The 23,337-nt window shown below is 40.1% G+C and overlaps 1 protein-coding gene across 2 annotated transcripts in view; it reads right to left on the bottom strand.

Annotated features, from left to right (window-relative positions):
* Window positions 1–23,337, bottom strand: part of ddx10.S (DEAD-box helicase 10 S homeolog) — a 143,763-nt gene that overhangs the window by 110,402 nt on the left and 10,024 nt on the right. For both annotated transcript variants that reach the window (XM_041583218.1, NM_001095619.1), the window contains 3 exon segments: window positions 20,611–20,737; window positions 18,620–18,782; window positions 11,291–11,375 (listed from right to left, as the gene is read on the bottom strand). In XM_041583218.1, the coding sequence (XP_041439152.1) occupies window positions 11,291–11,375; window positions 18,620–18,782; window positions 20,611–20,737 (375 nt within the window).

Here is a 23,337-nt window from a genome sequence, read left to right as displayed (position 1 = left end):
TAAAAACTACAATTCTGTTGGGACAGAAGCTGCATTTAATGAATATAAACACTGTAATAAATGTTGTAAATCAGCAATCCGGAAGGCTAAGAAAAGAAATGAAGAGTTAATTGCGGTGGAGGTGAAAACTAACCCTAAAAAGTTTTTTAAATATATTAATAGTAAAAAGATGCAGGTTGAGAGTGTTGCTCCATTAAATAATGGTACCAGTATGGTTGTAACAGATACAGATAAGGCAAATGTGTTAAATCAGTTCTTTTCTTCAGTGTATACAATAGAGGAGTCTGAGTTCACAGGCTCACTTAATAACTGCACGAATGGTTCAGCTCAATCTAGTCAGTGGCTGACTCAGGATATGATTCAAAAAGCTTTAATACAAATTAATGTAAACAAGGCTCCAGGTCCTGATGGCAGGAGAGCTTAGTTCAGTTTTAGACCAGCCCTTATTTCTGATTTTCTCAGATTCACTGTCATCTGGTATGGTGCCTATGGATTGGAGAAAAGATGATGTTATTCCAATATTTAAAAAGGGATTACGATCTCAGCCTGGCAATTATAGGCCAGTAAGCTTGACATCTGTGGTGGGCAAATTATTTGAAAGCTTGTTAAGGGATCACATTCAAAATTTTGTCCTAATGAATGGCATTATGAGCAACAATCAGCATGGCTTTACGAAGGATAGGTCATGTCAGACGAATTTGATTGCATTTTATGATGAGGTAAGTAAGATTCTGGATAGTGGGGGGGCAGTAGATGTGATCTATTTGGATTTTGCCAAAGCGTTTGATACTGTGCCCCACAAACGACTGCTTTCTAAACTAAGGTCTGTTGGGCTTAATGAAGTCGTTTGCAAGTGGATAGGAAACTGGCTACAGGATCGGGTACAGAGGGTGGTTGTTAATGGGACATTCTCTACTTGGAGTAAGGTTCTTAGTGGGGTCCCCCAGGGCTCAGTATTGCGTCCACTTTTATTTAACTTGTTCATTAATGACTTAGGGGAGGGTGTTGTAAGTAATGTATCAGTGTTTGCAGATGACACAAAATTATCCAGCCCAATTAATTCCATCCAGGATGTGGCATCCTTGCAACATGATCTTGACAAACTGGCAATCTGGGCAGCTAAGTGGCAAATGAGATTCAATGTTGATAAATGTAAAGTCATGCACCTGGGATGTAAAAATATCCAAGCCACTTATACCCTTAATGGGACTGCACTAGGCAAATCCATTATGGAAAAGGACCTTGGAGTCCTTGTAGATGATAAACTTGGCTGTAGCAAGCAATGCCAGTCAGCAGCATCAAGGGCAAATAAGGTCTTGAGCTGTATTAAAAGGGGCATAGAGTCAAGGGAGGAGGGGGTCATTCTTCCACTGTATAGAGCACTTGTAAGGCCCCATCTAGAATATGCCGTTCAGTTTTGGTCTCCATCACTCAAACAGGACATTATTGTATTAGAGAGGGTACAGAGAAGGGCAACTAAGCTGGTAAAAGGTATTGAAAATCTTAGCTATAAGGAAAGACTGGCCAAATTGGGGATGTTCACACTGGAGAAGAGGCGCTTAAGGGGTGATATGATGACTATGTATAAATATATAAGGGGATCATATAATAATCTCTCTAATGCTTTATTTACCAGTAGGTCTTTCCAGCTGACACGAGGTCACCCATTCCGATTAGAAGAAAAGAGGTTCCGCCTAAATATTCGGAAGGGGTTTTTTACATTGAGAGCTGTGAAGATGTGGAATTCTCTCCCTGAATCAGTTGTACAGGCTGATACATTAGATAGCTTTAAGAAGGGGTTGGATGGCTTTTTAGCAAGTAAGGGAATACAGGGTTATGGGAAATAGCTCATAGTCCAAGTTGATCCAGGGACTAGTCCGATTGCCATTTTGGAGTCAGGAAGGAATTTTTCCCCCTCTAAGGCAAATTGGAGAGGCTTCAGATGGGTTTTTTGCCTTCCTCTGGATCAACTGGCAGATAGGTAGTTAATAAAAAAAAAAAAAAAAAAAAAAAAAAGGTTGAACTCGATGGACATGTGTCTTTTTTCAACTTTACTTACTATGTTACTATGTTACTAGTAAAACTGGTGTGTTTACTTTAGAAACAACTATAGTTTACATAAAAAAGCTGATGTATCCAGGGGGCAGCTAAAAAATTAGAAAAGGCACAGAATACACAGCAGATAACAGATAAGCTCTACAGTATACAATGGCATTCTTCAGAACTTATCTGAGATCTGCTGTGTATACTGCGCTTGAATGGCTGCCCCCATGGCTACACAGCAGCTTGTTTATATAAACTACAGTAGTACTTATCTATCTACTGTGTATCCTGTGCTTGAATGGCTGCCCCCATGGCTACACAGCAGCTTGTTTATATAAACTATAGTAGTACTTATGTGTTATCTACTGTGTATCCTGTGCTTGAATGGCTGCCCCCATGGCTACACAGCAGCTTGTTTATATAAACTACAGTAGTACTTATCTGTTATCTACTTTGTATCCTGTGCTTTAAAGGAGAACCAAACCCTTAATTATAAAACCCCAATCCCCCTACCCTACATAGACCCTCCTCTCTGCTCTCCCCCCAGCCTAGCTGTTACCTAGTTAAATACCCCCGACTCATTACTTACCTCTTTGCAGATTCAGTACAGAGGAGCTCAAGGGCGACATCTTCTTCTCTTCAGTCTTCTTCGGGAAAGTGCCAAATCGGCGCATGCGCAGTTAGAACAGTCTTCGGGTTTCTGACAACTGCGCATGCGACGAAATGGACAGAAATTGCCGAAGTGCCGGAAGACCCGAAGATTACTGAAGAGCTGGAAGATGGCGCGTGTGTGTGTACAAAATCTCTGCTTCTTTGTTTTAAACTTTAGTTCTTATTTAAATACCAAGCTAGAGAACATAGCGTAGAGGCTATTTGCCCATTTAATGCCCATTTATTATACCCACACAACACAAATAGTCAACAGGAGGTAAGAGGGAGAGACACTTTGTCCCTTTAATAAATGTATTTTACATTTTCAGTAACTCCCTACCAGCCATTCGAATACTCGCTGTGAAAACAAAGCAACTTTTATGCAAATGCCAGTTTTGATGTTTTGGGATTAGAAACTGTATTTCTTTCCTACAAACCACAATAAGTCAAACAATTCTGATGGAGATTTGCTGGAGAAGGTCGCAAATAGGAAAAAAAAAAAGTAAAGTCTTTTGAAGAGACAGCCAGAAGATATGGAATTAAAATGAGATGAGCGATGGATTTCAGAACGGTTTTCGAAGGGAAAGGTCACAAACAACATATTTACAGCATCAAAGGAAGATTATTATCTGATCAGCGTAGGGACACTGCGTATTCTACTCCTCATATATATTAATTATAATATAATATTGTTCTCTTAGTATTTACCCTGGGCAGATGGACGCGAGGAATATCTGAATGGAGTGCTCATCAAATACTTTCTTCTCACCTTTCAGTTAGCCTTTAGAATGTTATAGAATGGCTAATTCTAAGCAACTTTTCAGTTGGCCTTAATTTTTTTCTTTTTTTATATTTTTTGGTACTTTTTGCACCGAAACCAGGATTCGGTTTGGGATTCGGCTTTTTTTCAGCAGAATTCGAATTTGGCCAAATGTTTCTGCCCGGTCCAACCTAATCCTAATTTGCATATGCAAATTAAGGGCAGGGAGGGAAATTGCGTGACTTTTTGTCACAAAACAAGTCAATAAAAAATGGTTTTCCCTTTCCCACCCCTAATTTGCATATGCAAATTAGAATTCGCCTTTGGTTCTCGGCCAAATCTTTCGCGAAGGATTCAGCCGAATACAAAACAGTGGATTCGGTGCATCCCTACTTTTTGGGTCATTTGATTTCTTCTAACTCAGTCCGGCTTTCAAAACCAAATGCTCTGTAAGGCTACACATTTATTGTTATTGCTACTTTTTACTACTCTTGTTTCTATTCAGCCCTCTCCTATTCATATTCCAGTCTCTTATTCAAATCAAGGCATGGTTGCTAGGGGAATCTGGACCCTAGCAACCGGACTGCTGAAAATACAAACTAGGGAGCTGCAGAATAAAAAGCTATATAAATCAAAAACCACATATAAAATAAATAAAAACCAATTGCAAATTGTTTTAGAATATCACTCTCTACATCATACTTGGGGGCAGATTTATCAAAGGTTGAAGTGAAAATTCGCATTAAAAAAATTCGAATTTCAAGCAAATTTTTGTGTAATTGCTAGGGAATAGTCCAAATTCGTTTTGAATTTAAAAAAAAAAATTGAATATCGAAATTTATCATGTACGGTCTCTTTAAAAATGTAACTTCGGCCATTCGCCATCTAAAACCTGCTGAATTGCTGTTTTAGCCTATGGGGGACCTCCTAGAACATAATCGGAGTCAATTGGTGGACTATGAAAAATCAAAGTTTTTTTTTTGAAAATTAAATCGAATTTGATTCATACAATTTGATCGAAAAACGGACGTATTCGGCCAAAAAAACAAAAACTGATTTTTTATTATAAATTTCAATTAATCTTTTTTAATTCAAATTTCGAAATAATGGGAGTTCAAGAAAAAACTCCCATTACTTCGAAATTCGACCCTTGATATATCTGTCCCTAAAAGTTAATTTAAAGCTGAACAACCCCTTTAAGAGTGTAGCACATTTCTTCATCCCAGTAGATACAGAGACCTCCTTAAAAAAGGGACCCAGTCTTCTCATGTGATGCCTCGTAGGTGACCCACTGGAATGGGTCACACAGTATCCACCCTAAAAGCATATGTACCCTTAATGAAAAGGGGAGCTTTGAACATCCAGTTTTAAGAACATGTTGAACCCCAACCTGTATCATGTAAACACCTTGGATAAACATAGTAGAAACCTGCCAACCCTCTCGTACAAAGGACAGACCTGACAATCACCCATTAACCAAAGAACTACCTAGAGGCTTCTTACAAATCCCAGGATCATTCCAACTCATTCATTACCTTAAAACAAAGAAGATCCTTCGGGGTAATGGAACGAGGGGAGATTAGTAACATTTCATCACATCAACAATTGATCACAAATAATATTAACGGATATGAGAAACACGGGAGGGCTATAAAAACGATACCCCCGAACAATGTAGGTCTCTATAAAAAGATATTGCATAAAACAGCTCATGTGTAAAAACCCTGCTTCATGTAAATAAACCATTTTCATAATAATATACTTTTTTAGTAGTATGTGCCATTGGGTAATCATAAATAGAAAATTGCCATTTTAAAAAATAAGGGATCCTATGATTCACAGTGCACACAAACAAACCATACAGGTTAGGTCACATGAGCCAATTAACAGAGTTCTGTCTTTTGCTTCCACGCTTCTTCCTGTTACAGTTAGGGGCAGATTTATCAAGGGTCGAATTTCGAAGCTAAAAATACTTCGAAATTCGACCATCGAATTGAAATACTTCGACTTCGAATATCGAAGTTTTTTTCAGCGAATTTGGGTATGCTGCGGTTGAAGTAAAATCCTTCGAATTGAACGATTCTAAGGATTTCAGCGATCGATCGAATGATTTTACTTCGACTTCCAAAAACTTAGAAAACTGCTCTAGAAGGTCCCCATAGGCTAACATAGCACTTCGGCAGGTTTAATTTGGCGAAGTATTGAAATCAAAGTTCTTTTAAAGAGACAGTACTTTGATTATCGAATGGTCGAATATTCAAACAATTTTACTTCGAATTGAATTCGTAGTCAAAGTCGTATTATCCTATTCGATGGTCGAAGTATCCAAAAAATTACTTCGAATTTTTTTACTTCGAAAATTCCCTCGAATTCACTTCGACCCTTGATAAATCTGCCCCTTGAGAGCTGCAGTATTTCTGGTCAGGTGATCTCCGAGGCTGCACACAGACCATCACAAAATGGTGGTTCAAGGCAAGAAATGTAAAAGGGCAATATTTACTTAAATATGTATTCCAGTTTGGTAAAATTATTTAATATGCCACTTAATATGATGCAAACTAGCTGATGCTAGTTTGGGGGTATAATTTTCTTTAAGTCAGCCTAAAGGTATTTATACACTGGAAGATTAAATCTGAACATTTGTGCCCTTCCGACCAATTTTGGCAACTTATCCACCCGTGTATGAGGCCCTCCGACGGGTCAACCTGACTGGTATCTGGTCAAAAATCATCCAGATGTCGATTGGATTGGTTTGATTTCCCCTTCAATTCGAGGGCCACATCAATGAGCAATTTGATCACTGGCATAGCAGCAATTATGATCCAATCATTGGCGCAAGGGACAAACAATAATGGCCACTCGTACGGTGACCTCGACCTGGGAGCGACAAATCTCTGTCTGCCACTGCCCTAACAACTACACGAATGCTAGGGCATGAGGGACCAAAAATTAAATAATTTTAAAAAAACATAAGGATTCTGGGGAATAATATAACTTTTTTGTTTGCATTTAAAAGATGCCTGTGGCCGGCATCTCAACGAGCCCCAGCATTTACAGCCCCAGCATTTACAGCCAGAGCCAATCCTATTACATAACTGCGTTCACAATCACGACTATAAAAAAAAAAAAAGTCTGCAGTGTCTCTGCTTCAAGGCAATACAGGGACAAGGCAAACTAGACAAGTAACTACTGACTATGGTTAGTTTTTTTTCTTTTTAATGTCAAAAAGGGCTTTTTGGTTTTTTGTGTATTTTTTCAGTGAATTTTTAATCTAAAAAATCCCTGTTTGTTTAGAATAAATACTGTGAATTACTTTGCCAGTGGATGCTGAGAAGGTTAAAAGCAACTGAGAACATAACTTTAGGTTTTACTGCCCTCTTGTGATGCTATGGACAGAAGTAAGTCAATTACATAGAAAATCTACAGCCCTTTACAGTACAGGCAAAACTATAGAACTACAAGTTCCATGCAGGATGCTGGCAGCAAATGGGCAGCAAACTGGCAAAAGAGGTTCAATGCTGATAAATGCAAGGTAGATGCAACATGAATGCAAGTTATACACTAAAATCCGAAAATTTCTCATTATTTTATTAAAACCACTTTGACCAAACTACCATCCACATTTTTACCTTATTTATCAATAAATTAACTCGAAAAAAAAATTAGGTGCAGGAAAAAAACTCAATAAAATCGTGAAAAAAAAATTAGAATCGTAGAATTTTTTTTTCGGATTTGATTCCCAAAAGCTCCGATTTTTATAACCCCCTAAATGTAGTGTGATTGATTATCCTCAATTTAGAAGAAATTGGGTTGTTTGTGGATAATATTTTTGAATAAAAAAAGGGCATAAAAGAAAGGGGGATGAAAACATAATTTTGCCTGTAATAGGTCCCTGGTAAGGCCTCACTTGAAGTTTTGGACTCCAGTCCTTAAGAGGGATATAAATGAGCTGGAGAGAGTGCAGAGACTAAGTGCAACTAAACTGGTTAGAGGGAGGGAAGAGGGGAGACTGTCAAGGTTGGGGTTGTTTTCTCTGGAAAAATGCGCTTGCGAGGGGACACGATTGCTCGTTACAAGTACATTAGAGGACATTATAGACAGATAGCAGGGGATCTTTATTTACATTCCAGTGTTGTGGGTGCAAGTGACATCTGTGTCCAAGTCTTTAGGTGCAAGTGTGCGATGTCTATTGCGATGCAGGGCCCTGAGGAAACCCTGGAGCTACCTTCTGATCAGTTTTTGGCAGAAACTAGGTGTATACAGAAGAGGCACCTACCTAGCGAGCAACGATAGGGGGCTGCTGGGCAGGTACCTCAAATTGTCTTCTGCCTACCCCAAATACGTATTTGATCTCCTCTTTCATCCTCTTCTCTGTCCCCTCCCTACCGTCCCTTCAGTCACTCCGGCGATCCCAGTCCCTCTCTGTCCTTCTCCGCCCCTCTCTGTCCTTCTCTGTCCTTCTCCGCCCCTCTCTGTCCTTCTCCGCCCCTCTCTGTCCTTCTCCGCCCCTCTCTGTCCTTCTCCGCCCCTCTCTGTCCTTCTCCGCCCCTCTCTGTCCTTCTCCGCCCCTCTCTGTCCTTCTCCGCCCCTCTCTGTCCTTCTCCGCCCCTCTCTGTCCTTCTCCGCCCCTCTCTGTCCTCCTTCTCCGCCCCTCTCTGTCCTTCTCCGCCCCTCTCTGTCCTTCTCCGCCCCTCTCTGTCCTTCTCCGCCCCTCTCTGTCCTTCTCCGCCCCTCTCCGTCCTTCTCCGCCCCTCTCCGTCCTTCTCCGCCCCTCTCTGTCCTTCTCCGCCCCTCTCTGTCCTTCTCCCCCTTCCGAGCTGTCTGCTAAGTGCATGTGCACACAGCAGTGGTCGCTTGGGTGCATGTGCACAGGAGGGGGGAGCAGGATCCATGGCTGGGTTGCCTAGGGCATCCGGCCAGCTTGGCACAGCCCTGATTGGCAGTGGTAGCTCCAGGGTTTCCCTGCTTCAAAAGGAACAAACATGGATGTTACAGAGACAGGACAGATATCAGGGATAGAACAAACAAAGCAAGAACAAAGGTGGATGTTAGAGGCAAAGCTTAGATATTTGTACACTAGATTATACAGTAGTGGTATAGATATGTAAAACTCACCAGAGTTGTATGGAATTCCAGGTGTTCATGGCCCAGATCTTTCATTTTAAGAGAGTGGTAGTTCAGCCATATTTTGCAAACACAAGGCTCGCGCTCAATGGATTCCACTTGCAGACATTAATGCAGAAATGAATGCAGAAATAACATACAACTAGGGGAGCTTTAAATGTTTTGTGCCTTATAGGGACTTAATCATAGGTTTGTTTTCATGATCTGCACTTATGTTTAAAAATGGAATCCATTAATTGCCTGCCTCCTTACAAGCATGGCTGCCCGTGAGACAAGACAAAGTATAATGTCCAAATAAGAACAACTAAGATGACAAGATGTCAGGCCTGGCCATGAACTTGGCTACCAAGTGTTACATGTTCCTGTAGTTTTAACATTCTGTTATTTTATACCATGATGCGCTTCATTTATTAAAAGTGGTTTCCGATATCAATCTGCTATGAAAAGAAGACCAGTAATTGCTCTAGAGAAGCTTAAACCTTCATCAATACTTCCCAGAATGGCTCCTAATTATTAGTTGGTCCCTGCATGACTCGCGATGCATAACTCCCAGTTACTAATCTGCTCGTGATAACAAAGCAATATTTTGTGAGAAAATCCAATTCTGCCAGCAGGAAAGTAAAAAACATCCAGTTCCAAAGTATCCAGCCTTTAAACACAAGAACCAAGAGACGGGACTCAGAATAATATTATTTCTCCAGTAAATATGCAGCAAGTGCAGTAAAAAGTGTAGTTACTTGTGTATAATGAACAGTCAGAAATACAAGAATGCTACAGCTTATGGTACCTAAAGCAGGATGCCAATTAGTGTTGATCGTTAATTAAGCCTTTATATGGGACAATTAAGTACTCCTGTGGTCCATGAAACTTCAGTGAATTCTTTGCAGGCTTCATTAGTGGCAGCTATTAAAACGTAATTTGGCTGGAGAGCAATATGCTTACAAGGGGACGCGGAAGCAATGGAGCACAACAGAGAACATACCAACTCACACTCATTTGCGTCCTACGAGTCAGATTTAGTAGGGCTCAATCAGTTTGGAAGAACAGTCCCTACCCCATTCCAAGATAAACCAGATCCTATCAATCAACCAAACCACCTGCCTATGCAGAACTTGTGCCTTTAACATGCTGCACATATTTATTACTAACCGACGGCACCTTCAGGAATCTTAGCATCAAACTGGCAACCAATAAAGAGTCCTGTATAAGTACACAGGGCTTGTAAATTGGCTAAAAAAAATGCTGCATTTTGTGTACTGAGCTTAATGTACTAGTCCAGAGGTCCATCCTTTGTCCAGGCTCCCCTTAACTTGAGCACGGATACAGAAAAATACTGGTGTATAAGACATGGTTTCAAGAATTACTGCAACAATAAATACATATCTAGGTTTATCAAGGACAGCCATTGGCCGAGAAAGGACCCAATGGGTGACCAAAACATTGCACGTATTGACACTTTTATGGTGTAAAACAAAAACCTCAAATCTTATTTATTTTCAGAGTGCTAGTCCTTCACGCTATAAATAAATATGGACAATATCAAACTGGAACTGGAAATTTAGATGAAGTGGTTATTATCAATACCCACCCCCAACACACTTCGCAGCAAAATAAGTCACTAGGGCCCATTTAGAAAAACACTGAGCAAATCTGCACATGGGCAGTAACCCTAAGCAACCAGTCAGTAACTAGCTGTTTTTTTCAGCCAGATGCTTAGGTCACAATGTTAATACCAGGATCAGGCAAAAGAACAATTCTCTTTGGGTGGGAAAATGTGAAAGATGCAAATGTGGCTAATGAGATTTAAAAGAATTTTGACCACAGGCAGAGCACTATCTGCAGGGAGTTTTAGGTTCTTCTCTGTATTGATGGTCCAGTTTCCTCCCACACTCCAAAGCATAAAGGCAGGTGATTTTGCCCACAGCAACCAATCAGCAATTAGATTTGAACAGGGGCCCAGGGAATGTGCACTGACCCATTTGGATATGCCAGTAGCACTTCCCTTATACTTATATATATTTTTACTTAGCAATGTGGGTGCTCCCACAACCCCCCTTGTATATTTGCTTTTACAGTCTGTAGCTTTGGCTAAGCTTCTTGTGGCTTGTAGCACCCCCCATACCCACCCCTATTAATTAATAGTGGCCCTATGCTTTTAACTGCAACATATTTATACATTTTTTTCAAAAATGGGCGTTGGTTTGGGCAATCACTCTCTCTTAAAAGCTGCAATTCAGCAGCGGGGGAGGATTTAGCCCTCCAGAAACCAAGGTTCAGCAGACTTTTACTTTTTACTTTACTAATGCTATTATGCAGAGAGACACAGGATCCTCAATACTATGACTGGTAGGTAAACAAGTTAGGGACCGCCATATGGGGTTTACCTTGACGTGGTATGGTGGCTTTTCAACTTTATGATCATAACTTTGCAACTAAAAACCCGTCTTTGTTAACACATGCATTTGCATATCTACTGAATTACTTAGACAGGGGCCCAGGGAATGTGCACTGACCCATTTGGATATGCCAGTAGCACTTCCCTTATACTTATATATATTTTTACTTAGCAATGCGGGTGCTCCCACAACCCCCCTTGTAGATTTGAACAGCCCCCTTCAAGTTTGTTAACAAAAGCAAAGATCTAATTGGCTGCTGTAGGCGACATCACCGGTGTCTCCAATGTTAATAAATGTAATATTTATAGAAACCCACCGGGCTGTTCTTCCGACTCTGTGAATGTATGTATTGGCATCTTCAGGGCAGTCGAGCTGAAGCACCCAGCTGACGGCTGGGAAATCTGTGGAAAGAAAGAGAAAATGAGAAGAGGTTTGGGTCTATTCGTGTACAAAATTGAAAGCTTTCGTTGACCAACTCACTGTAAAATAAACACTAAAGACAAAAAGAGAGGCTCTTAAAGGAACAGTTCAGTGTAAAAATAAAAACTAGGTAAATAGATAGGCTGTGTAAAATAAAAAATGTTTCTAATATAGTTAGTTAGGAAAAAATGTAATGTAATGCTGGAGTGCCTGGATGTGTAACATAATAGCCAGAACATTACTTCCTGCTTTTCAGCTAACTCTGAGTTAGTCAGTGATTTTAAGGGGGCCACATGGGACATAACTGTTCAGTGAGTTTGCAATTGATCATTAGCATTCAGCTCAGATTCAAAAGCCGATGTGGCCCCCACATTATTTCACGGATTGGTTACTGCCTGGTAACCAATCAGTGGAAACCAAGAGAGCTGAAAAGCAGGAAGTAGTGTTCTGGCTATTATGTTACACATCCAGTCACTCCAGTCTTTATACATTACATTTTTGACTAACTATCTAGAAAATATTTTTTATTTTGCACAGCCTATTTACCCAGTTTTTATTTTTACACTGAACAATTCCTTTAAAGGAGAACTAAAACCTAACTAAATAAGTAGCTAGAAATGCTGTACATTATGTTTTGTGCTTCTGTACCAGCCCAAGGCAACAACAGCCCTTTAGCAGTAGAGATCTGTGTCTCCGAAGATGCCCCAGTAGCTCCCCATCTTCTTTTCTGCTGATTCACTGCACATGCTCTGTGCTGCTGTCACTTACTGAGCTTAGGGACCCACTCACAATATACAGTACACATAGAATAGAAATGTCACAATATAAGGATGATTAGTAATTAATACAGATAATTACTACATGGCAGCACAGAAACCAGTGCAATTAGCATCAGAATTTAATAATCAGCCCTGTAGCATCAGCTTATATTACAGGGGAACCTCATTTTCTGCTGGATAATTAGTGACGACCCCTAAGCTTAGCTTCTCAACAGCTGCTCAGAGCCCACTGAGCATGTGAGTGTCACAGACACTTTCCAAGATGGCGACCCCCTGTGACAAGTTTGAAGTCCTGGATCATTGCTGCTATTGACAAGTTGAAACTTGGCTCTTGCAGTAAGTTCAGTATATAAAATATGGCATTTTTAGCCACATTCATTTCTAGGGTTTAGCTGTCCTTTAAAATATTTACAGATAACATCCTGGTCTTGTAGTACCTTGCACTTGATGGTAACTCTGCAGCATAAATCTATATTGGTGGTAGAACAATCATGATGGGTTTATTTCATGTATAAATAGTTTTATGCAGACTTCAGGCATAGAGATTTCAAATTATGGAAAGATCCCTTATCCAGAAAACCGCAAGTCCCAAGCGCGGAATGCTAATCGATAACTTTATCTTACAACTGTCTGTCTAGTACAGCTCAATCGTACAATGTATTGTACTTGTCATCCGTGGTTCTTATATTAACATTCTGTATGCATGGTTTCCTGATGGCTGATACAAACAATTCAGTATATGAACCCCTCTGAAAGTCTTATAAAAACATGATATTGTTAAAAAAAAAAAAAGTCATTATTTTAGACCTTCAACCAATCAGAGACTACAGGGTTATATGAGGACAGGAAAGGCGAGGTCTTGTAATTTCTTTTATTGTACCAAGACACTACAATATAACGACCTTCCTGGAAGGGGGATTACAGAATGGAGCCCTATTTGCATAATTAGGAAACAATTCAGACAATAAGAGAACAGCAGGGATAAGTCAGGACAGAATATGAAAATCAGCAGACGGCCAGCCGAATAGCTTAGCTACACCATGGTCCTCACACTTCTCCTCCATAAATAGAACACTGATAAATAATGAATAGAACAAGTCTGAATCTTTGCAGGCCTTCATTAGCCATGTTTGTGTCTCAATTTAAAAGAGAAGTCAGGGGAATCTAACGTTGCCAAGGTCAAGGATACACAAGTAAGCGTCTCTGCCGTGAATATGCTGTAAAAAAAATGAATTTCAGTTGACATACAGGGATCATGGCCTAAAGAGAAATTGTTTCCCAAACATATATTTGTTTTATTATTTTATTATAAGCTTTCTATTTGACAACCCTTGTTGTTGTACCTCTTTGGGGGCACCACTTGCATTTAATAAACTCCACTCGTCTGAGGTTTCTCCTTGTCCGCTAAGTACTGGATGTTTTACAAGACTCTCGCACAAACTCAGCACATCCTAAAATCTCAGTTTCAATTCAACATGGACGCTCAACCAACAAAGATGCAAAAACACGAAATAGCATAAGAATTCTTACAGCAATTCTATGAGTTAAAAAATCTCTGCTATAATGAACCTCTGAATAGTTCTTCACCTCACTAGACATCTCACTCTCTGAATGGGGCAATTAAAGCTGCCAAACGAAGGAATAACAGGTCTGAACATTTACATATCCTCGTAATGTCAACTTGCTGTTAGCTTTAAAGGGGTCGATAGAGAGTGATATTCTGAGACAATCTGCAATTGGTTTTCATTTTTTATTATTTGTGGTTTTTGAGTTATTTAGCAGCTCTCCAGTTTGCAATTGCAGCAATCTTGCTGCTAAGGTTCAAACTACCCTAGCAACTAGGGATGCACCGAATCCACTATTTTGGATTCGGCCGAACCCCCTAATCCGAACCGAACGGGTGGGAAGGGGGAAACATTTTACTTCCTTGTTTTGTGATGAAAAGTCAAGCGATTTTCCTCCCCACCCCTAATTTGCATATTCGAATTAGGATTTGGTTCAACCAGGCAGAAGGATTCGGCAGAATTCGAATCCTGCTGACAAAGGCCGAATCCCGAACCGAATCCTGGATTCGGTGCATCCCTACTAGCAACCATGCACCAATTGGAATAAGAGACTGGAATAGGAAAGGGCCTGAATAGAAAGACGAGTAATTAAAAGTAACAATAAACGTGTAGCCTCACAGAGCATTGGTTTTTTAGATGGGGGTCAGTGACCCCCTTCTGAAAGCTGGAAAGAGTCAGAAAAAGGAGAATAATTCAAAAAAACAATAAAAAGAAAAAACAAAGGCCAATTGAAAAGTTGCTTAGAATTAGCCATTCTATATCATAGTAAAAGTTAATTTAAAGGCGAACCATCCCTTTAAAGCAGGGAAGTACCAAACCATATTATTTTTAGAAATTAGCATAGGCAAATTAGGTTTTAGAGGTGGGTTCAGATTAGGGGCGATTTCTTCATGAAAGATTCTGCATTCTGGAAAGAATTTTGAGTGCATCCCTAATTCAAAGCCCATTTCATAATTTGATATTGACCTGTGACAAATCTTTAAGGCAAATCATGAATAAAAAGGATTTAGAACAGCAGAGAGCAGTCATCTTTGAAGGCAGCAAAGTACTATGTAACAAAGGGCAATTTTGGGTGCTTTTCCCACTGCTCTACCCAAGAAGATGAACCAAAACGTCCAAAATCACCGTATATGCCATGGATTTAAAGGGGAATTAAAGTCTAAAATAGAACAATGCTAGAAATGGGTATATAGTAGAAAATCTGAAGGCACACACTCTGGCAACTGTGCAAAATACTTGTAGTTTATTGAAATCTCAATAGTTTGCACATTTGCCAGAGTGTGTGCCATCAGATTTTCTACTATATATGGATTACTGAAACCAAGGTTTGCAGCAAGGTTTCCAGATTGAGCACCCCCCGAATACACGCACAGGTTTTGCATTAACACCGATTAATGCTATAAATGCTGTATTTTGTATACTAAACATAAACTTAATGCACCAGAAGCCTAATTAAACAAATTATTTATGTTTTCAAAGTTGGCCGCAGGGGGTCATCATCTTGTATGTAACGTTGTTATACATCATTGCAAGACCAAGACCATGCACATGCTCAGTGTGGTCTGGGCTTCATTTTGGAGGTTAAGCTTAGGGATCGTCATAAATTATCAAAACAGAACAAGTCAAATAATTTCTGCATAGAAGACGATACAGAAAGACTGATTAATAATCAGAATATGCAGATTGCACTGGGTCTGCGGATACAAATCTCTATACGGTCGCTGGCTGCTCTACAGGGATTCAAACAAAGCTGCTCGAGGTCAGGCATACACAGTAGAATTAAAAGCCAGACAAACAAAAAAGCTGTCTTTTTTGCTCTACTGTGCGAGTGTCAGTCAGTGGAAGAGGGTCAGTCACTCGCATGTACCCCAGACCGGTGCAGTTTTTTGCTAACGGAAGCACAGCCCAGTGTATCAGGTAAGTCATTAAAATCCTTGGGGTGCCCTAACATTTAGCAACCACCCCCTACATGGATTGGACCCTCTTCACCTTTAACCTGTGAGTCAGCTCACTGCTGCAGGGATCAAATGACCTATATTACCTACTTTACAAATGGGTAATTCCTTGCTCCTTCTGTACATTGTAACAAGACAGTAACAACAGTGTGAAAGTTGTTTTTTTTTTTTTGTTTTTTTTAAAGAACATAGGGTGCCCACAATTCATACATCCGTTGTATACCCTCAAGCTTTTCCATAGCACAAAAATACACCCCTAGTCTCAAGGGAAAGTCGGTTTTTTAACAACAAAGCCGCTAGCCTAGTGTAGAAAAAGCACTTGTGGGGTTAATACAAAGAAACTATCATTTTTTTCTCCCTTCAAACAGTGTAGATTTAAGAGGATGAAATGAAAAGTGCAGCAGCTGTGACACCTTCTCCGTTTCTGTGTGACCAATACCTTTTTACTGCTGCAAAGCCGGGCAGAATGTCATTAATCAGTGCCACTAGTGAATCTGCACAGCCTCGCGCTGCTTCTATTAAAGGATCAGAAACATCAAATACATTTTTTTAAAAATTTGTTGGTATACTACGGGAAAAAAACAAAACACCAACACATATTTAACTTAATCGCAAAGTCTTTATTTAGAAATAACTTACCGAATCTCCACTTGTGCTCCTCGATCGGCGATCCATCGTACGGCGCTCGATTTCTCCTCCTGGCCTTTCTTATAGGAGATAGCCAGGGAGGAGAAACTGAGCGCATGCGGAGATTTGGTAAGTTATTTCTAAATAAAGACTTTGTGATTTTAAAGTTTAATATGTGTTGGTGTTTTGTTTTTTTTTCATAATATACAAACAAATTAAAAAAAAAAAAAAAAAAAAATGATATTGATTTTACTGATCCTATAACCAGGAAAGACAGTTGGGGCAGTGCGCTATTAAACTTTTAGTCAGGACAAATGTGCAAAGCACAAAAGGGTCACACAATAATAACACTGGGGATTGCTAAGAAAAAACATCTGCCCTAAGACAAGGTAATCAATAGTTATCCCAGGGGCACAACTAAACATACAAGGGCTGTTCACCTTTAGAATTACATTTTAATATGATGTAGAGAGTGATATTCTGAGACTATTTGCAATTGGTTTTCATTTTTAATTATTTGTGGTTTTTGAGTTATTCTTCTTCAGCAGCTCTCGTTTGCAATTAAAGCGATTTGGTTGCTAGGGTCCAAATTACCTTGGCAACTATGCATTGATATGAATAAGAGACTAGAATATACATAGGAGAGACCCGGAGTAGAAAGATAAGTAATAAAAAGTAGCGGTGACAATAATTCGCCTTACAGAGAAATTGTTTTTTCCGATGGGGTCAGTGACCCTCATTTAAAAACTGGAAACAGTCAGAAGAAGAGCACAAATAATGCAAAATCTATATTAAAAAAAGGCAAGTGAAAAGTTGCTTAGAATTAGGCATTCTATAACATACAAAATGTTGAATGAAAGGTGAACAACCCCTTTAAAGGAGAACTAACCCCTAAAAATAAATATAGCTAAAATGACATTTTATATAATGAACTTATTGCACCAGCCTAAAGTTTCAGCTTGTCAATAGCAGCAATGATCCAGGACTTCAAACTTGTCACAGGGGGTCACCATCTTGGAAAGTGTCTGTGACACTCACATGCTCAGTGGGCTCTGAGCAGCTGTTGAGAAGCTAAGCTTAGGGCTCGTCACTAATTATCCAGCAGAAAATGAGCTTCCCTGTAATATAAGCTGATGCTACAGGGCTGATTATTAAATTCTGATGCTAATTGCACTGGTTTCTGTGCTGCCATGTAGTAATTATCTGTATTAATTACTAATCAGCCTTATATTGTGACATTTCTATTCTATGTGTACTGTATATTGTGAGTGGGTCCCTAAGCTCAGTACGTGACAGCAGCACAGAGCATGTGCAGTGAATCAGCAGAAAAGAAGATGGGGAGCTACAGGGGCATCTTTGGAGACACAGGTCTTTACTGCTAAAGGGCTGTGGTTGCCTTCAGCTGGTACAGAAGCACAAAATATAATGTAAAATATTTCTAGCTTCTTAGTTAGGCTTTAGTTGTCCTTTTAATGAAATACAAATTCTTGCCCTCATCTAGTAATCCATAGCAACCAGATACTAGTCTTAAACAGCCGACAAGCTACCGGCTTATTGGTTTCTACACTAGGCCAGTGTTGTATTTAGTGTGGCACCAGATCTATGTGTGCCCCTCCCTACTCGCAGAGTGCCCATAAGTGTTACATTACTTTGCACTGGTAACCAATCAGTAGAAACAAAGAGCTGCAAATCAGGAAGTAGTGTTTCGGCTATTATGTTAGACATCCAGTCACTCCAGCCTTAAGACCTATAAGACCATTTATTACATTAACCTTTAAATCCGACTGCTGCATTTTACCATTTTCTACAATCTAACAGGGCTTAGGTTGGCAGCAAAACAATCATATTGGGTGTTTCAAAAGTTTATTTTTTTTTTTTTTTTCTAGCCTAAAATATGGTGATGCAAATTACAAAAAAAACCCAGACCGCAAGCCTTGTGGATAACAGATCGCATTAGTGATGTGCGGGCTGGCCCGATACCCGTGGGGCCTGTGGGTTTACAGGGTCGCAGGGCGGGTTGAGCTCTTCTGACTGCTCTCGCTGCCCACGACGTTCCAAATGCCGACATCCGGGTTGAACTTTTATAGACACGCGCCTCTCACCCCTGCCCTTTTGTGATATCAGTGGGCAGGTCTATAAAAGGAACCCGATAGTCGAGCTCGGGCGGCGCGCGGTTCGGGAAAAGCCCGACCCGCACATCACTAGATCCCATACCTGTAATTGTTTAAAAGGAAGGAGTCACCAGAGTACAGATTTAGCCACAATGACTTGGATTGTGCTTTGTTGCATAATGACTCACCTAACCCTCTGGCTGCAATGTCTGTAGCAAACAGCACCGCAGATTTCTTCCGTATAAAGTCATTGTAAACCTCCATTCTCTTAGTTTGCTGCTGCTTGCCATGCAGAACCAGTACCGGAATGCCAGGGCGCAGCCTGCAGAACGCACGGAACAAGTACTGCACCTAACAGGGAGAAGCACATGCATTTTATTACAGAACAAACACAGTCTGATATTGTTATAATGGACTGCTGCCCAAACACAAGGAGAGGGGGAAAAATTTGAACAGGGTGGGATAAAAAGACACTGCGTGAGTCATGCTTCCCCCCCCCCTTAAATGCTTATATCTTAACCGGAGCTGCAGGCGGACACAGTTCACTATCTGGGCTGGGCACTACAAATCTGCCAATCATGATACTGCACACAGCCATAACCGGTCTGCACATGGGCTGTGCATATTCCACCTAATCTTAGAATGTGCCGTTTCTGAACCTTTTGTCCTCAGATGTTGCTGAACTACACTGCCAGCATGCTTTTACCTTTGATTATACTGTATGTTAAAGAATGCTAGAAGCTGTAGTCAAAAAGCATCTGATGACCCAAGGTTAAGAAACAAGGTACATCCATTTTTTTTTTTTTTTTTTTAAATTCATTAGTATAGAACAAAAAAAAACACAAAGACAAATTAAACTTTTAAATTGCCAAGTCTTTATTTAGAGATAACTTACAGAAACTCCGCTTGCGCTCCTCTTCAGAAAAGGGGACATGGCGACGAGGCATCATGCGGCACTGGATTCCTCCTCCCTGGCTATCTCCTATATGGAAGGCAAGGAGAAGAAATCGAGCACCGCACGATGGATCGTCGTTTCTGAAGAGGAGCGCAAGCGGAGTTTCGGTAAGTTATTTCTTAAAAAAAGACTTACCGATTTAAAAGTTTAATTTGTCTTTTTTTTTTCTTCTATACTAACTAATTTAGAAAAGAAAAAAAAAATGATGTTACTGGTCCTTTAAGTAGCTCCCGTCATGTGGCTGGATATGGCTTCAGTATGGTTGCAGGTTTCAGGGATAATAGTGTTTCTAGAGATGCACCTAAGCCACAATTTTCAGATTTCGCAAAATAACCTATCTTCTACAGATGAATAGACCATCAGTAAACCAAATCCAAATGTGCATATGCAAATTAACTATCTTGGGGACAAAAAAAAAAAATCACATGGTCTAAAGACACACGATTTTAAAGGAAATCTGTCATGATTAGCTGTAATATTGGTGTGTAGGCGCCATCTCAGGTCATTCTGGCTGGTCATGTCCTTTCAGAAAGAGCCAGTGCTGCACTATGGAACTGCATTCTGACAGGCTATTGTTTCTCGTACTCAATGGAACTGAAGGAGTCACAGTGGGACACGGATGTTTACTATTGAGTACTGTTCTTATATCTACCAGGGAGCTGTTATCTGGTTACCTTCCAACTGTTCTGTTGATGGGCTGCTGGGAGGAAGGGAGGGGTTGATATCACTCCATCTTGCAGTACAGCAGTAAAGAGTGATTGAAGTTTATCAGAGCACAAGTCACATGACTGGAGGCAGCTGGGAAACTGACAATATGTCTAGCCCCATGTCAGATTTCAAAATTAAATATAAAAAAATATGTTTGCTCTTTTGAAAAATGGATTTAAGTGCAGAAGTCTGCTGGAACAACACTATTAACGGAGGCATTTTGGGAAAAAAACGTTTTCCATGACACTGTCCCATTAAGGATCCAGTTTTAGTACAACCCGGCACTTGGATTCCAAATTGGAGATTGGTTCATCCCTAATTGTAACCCTCACTCGGACGGTGAACTTGCAGCTTCAGGGAAGGGAAAAATGAAGACGTGAATATATCTGGGTCCTGGTGCTGGAATACCAATCAAAGGAGGCACAACTATCATTTTTTCCAGGAACGAAGTTTTCTGGCATATGTACAAATGTTATATTTTATGGAAAAAAGCCCTTAGGGGAGGCAAGAACTTACCTCCTTGCAGCTTGAAAAGAAAACAATGCTCTTCTTCTTCAGGTGGTTTCGTATAAAAGAATAGAGCAAGTTTATTTTTTGTTGTAGCTCACAGACAATATAGTTCTGTTCCAGGGTGGCAGGGGTGCTGTAAGGAAGCAGCAGAGACAAAGGGACAATATATTGAGAGTCAAAGTTGTTTGGAAATTGGATGCAAAGTAGAGGATATAATTGGCACACATACAGTACATATCACAAGATTTGCCCGGACGTGTACATATAATTGCCCATTTTACACACACATATCTGTAGCAAATTTTGGCTGGAAGAGAGCCGTCTTCTGCTGCATTGAGTTAAAACCAGAAAAGGACAAAAAATGACTGCTTTTAATGGCAAATTTACATATACCTTTAAAGCCAAAGAAAATAATGCATATTGGCAAGTTGCTTCATGATGGTTTAGTGTTAAGTTCCATTTTAAAGGAACAGTAACATAAAACAATGAAAGTGTTTTAAAGTAATAAACTTATAATGTGTTGCCCTGCACTGGTAAAACTGTTGTGTTTGCTTCAGAAACACTACTATTGTTTATATAAATAAACCGCTGTGTAGCAATGGGGGCAGCCATTCAATGAAGAAAAGGCTCAGGTTACACCGCAGATAAACTCTGTAGAACATACTGTTATCTGTTATCCATTATTTAACCTGTGCCATATAGTCTTTTTTTCAATATCCGTCATTGCTACTCAACAGCTTGTTTATATGAACTATATTAGTGTCTCTCAAGCAAACAGAGCAATTTTACCAGTGCAGGGCAACACTACATTATATTTTATTTACTTAAAAAAAACAATTTTCAGTTTTTGGCGTTACTGTTCCTTGAAATAACCAGGGCAGGAGAGAATAAGAATAACAGAGGGCTCATACAGAAATATAAGGATTAACAACAAGAACAGTCTGTCAGTGACCCCGACAACCTGAAAAGAGAACAAAAATATTTTAAAACACAAAGAATTAAAAAAAATGACGACCAACGACATGGTTGACAATTAAAAGCAAAAAAGTCCAATCGGCGCTGTATTTGATATATAAGTGTTTGATTGCGGCTCCCACCAAAAATGTCCACCTTGCAGGACTAAGGGCAGAGACACACGGTCAGATTCAGGGAGATTAGTCGCCCGGCGACAAATCTCTCCTTCATGCGACTAATCTCGCCGGCGGGATGGCACTCGGAACGGTTCGTTTTCAAAAGTCGTTCGAAGTTGCCTCACAATGAAACCTAGGGAGACTTCAGAAAGCGAAGCACTCCGATTGCCATCCCGCTGGTGATTTTCAGTCTAGCCGGCAGGGGAGGCAGTTTGGGGAGATTAGTCACCCCCTGAAGAAGAGAAGATTTGTCGCCGGGCAACTAATCTCCCCAAATCTGACCATGTGTCTCTGCCCTAACACATAGGCTTGAAAATGTATTTTGTGAGGAAGGCAAACAAGAAAACTCCTGGTGCAAATATCCAGATACGTATGTGCTCAGTAAAAAGTGCAAAAAACTCATCCACCGTGGCAGTATGGTACCCCACTAATAAAGGTAATAAAAAACCTCTCTGGAGAGAATACCTACTCACCAGAGTAGCTAAACACAGTTAGTTCAACCTTCACAACCTTGGATAAAACAAAGACAGGAACGCCAGTGAAGTATAGCTTTTTAATTGTTGATGAAAGAGCCTCCAACTCGATCCGAAATTAAAGCAGCATTGAACAAATGTTCAGTCCAAGTCCACAATATTAATTCCTCTATGCGTTTCACGTGGGGCACCACGCTTCCTCAGGAGGACAAAGGGTCGCCAACATAGGCAATTTATTATATACAAACAGGGTTCTGTGTCAGTACCAGGGTCCTGGGCAAGGATGCCTCTCGCTAGCAGAAATCAATCAGCACTTTAATAATGAACATAACCAGCGGTTTCAGCTCAATGCCTGGTAATTGCTAGTTCGAGGGCATAATTGCTCCGTTTAATTAATCACTACAGTCTTTAATTTATTAGAAACCCTGCAAAGCACTTCAGTTTGGCCTGTCAATTAAGTGCTGGCACAGAGTGAACAGTGTGTGTAAGACAAGATAATGCCAGGAAAGGGGAGATGATAGACAGGCAAGTCTGACAGTTGCATTTTCTTTTACAAGGAAAAAATATTACTGAATTGTTGAAAACGCTGCCTAACACAAACCACATAAATCATGCCAGCTGCAAATCACCCAAAAATGGCAATATAGTTCTCAGAGCAATATTTAACCAGTGCAGGTCGCGGGCGAATGTACAGGGTTTAACCTTTACAAAAACGAATTAAAAAGATCATTTATCATGAGCACAGAGCAAAGCACGGCTTTATTTTAAGACTTAAACAAATAAAGATTGTGTTCAAGATTTATGTAGTAACATGGCACAATAAATCGATTGCTGCCCAGACCACACTGAGCATGTGCAGAGTCACAGGCACACTAAACATATTGGACTGTAAAACTGCTGAACTTTTGCACTGCTACAGTAACAGTTAGTTCAGTATAAAAATACAGTAAGGGTTTAGTTTGCCGTTAAGCACAAATTTTCTCTACAGACAGGGTCATAGCTCCTCTAGCAGTCACGAGTGTGACGGCTCTGACAATTGCAGACGATGGAAAATGTCCTTGTCCAATTCAGCCAAGACAAGCAAAATAGCCATTGACGTGTATGTTCTGCGCACAGGGACAGACTGGACA

The sequence above is a fragment of the Xenopus laevis genome, chromosome 2S (assembly GCF_017654675.1).
Source record: "Xenopus laevis strain J_2021 chromosome 2S, Xenopus_laevis_v10.1, whole genome shotgun sequence".
Taxonomy (NCBI): domain Eukaryota; kingdom Metazoa; phylum Chordata; class Amphibia; order Anura; family Pipidae; genus Xenopus; species Xenopus laevis.
This window is presented reverse-complemented; position numbering and strand designations above follow the sequence as displayed.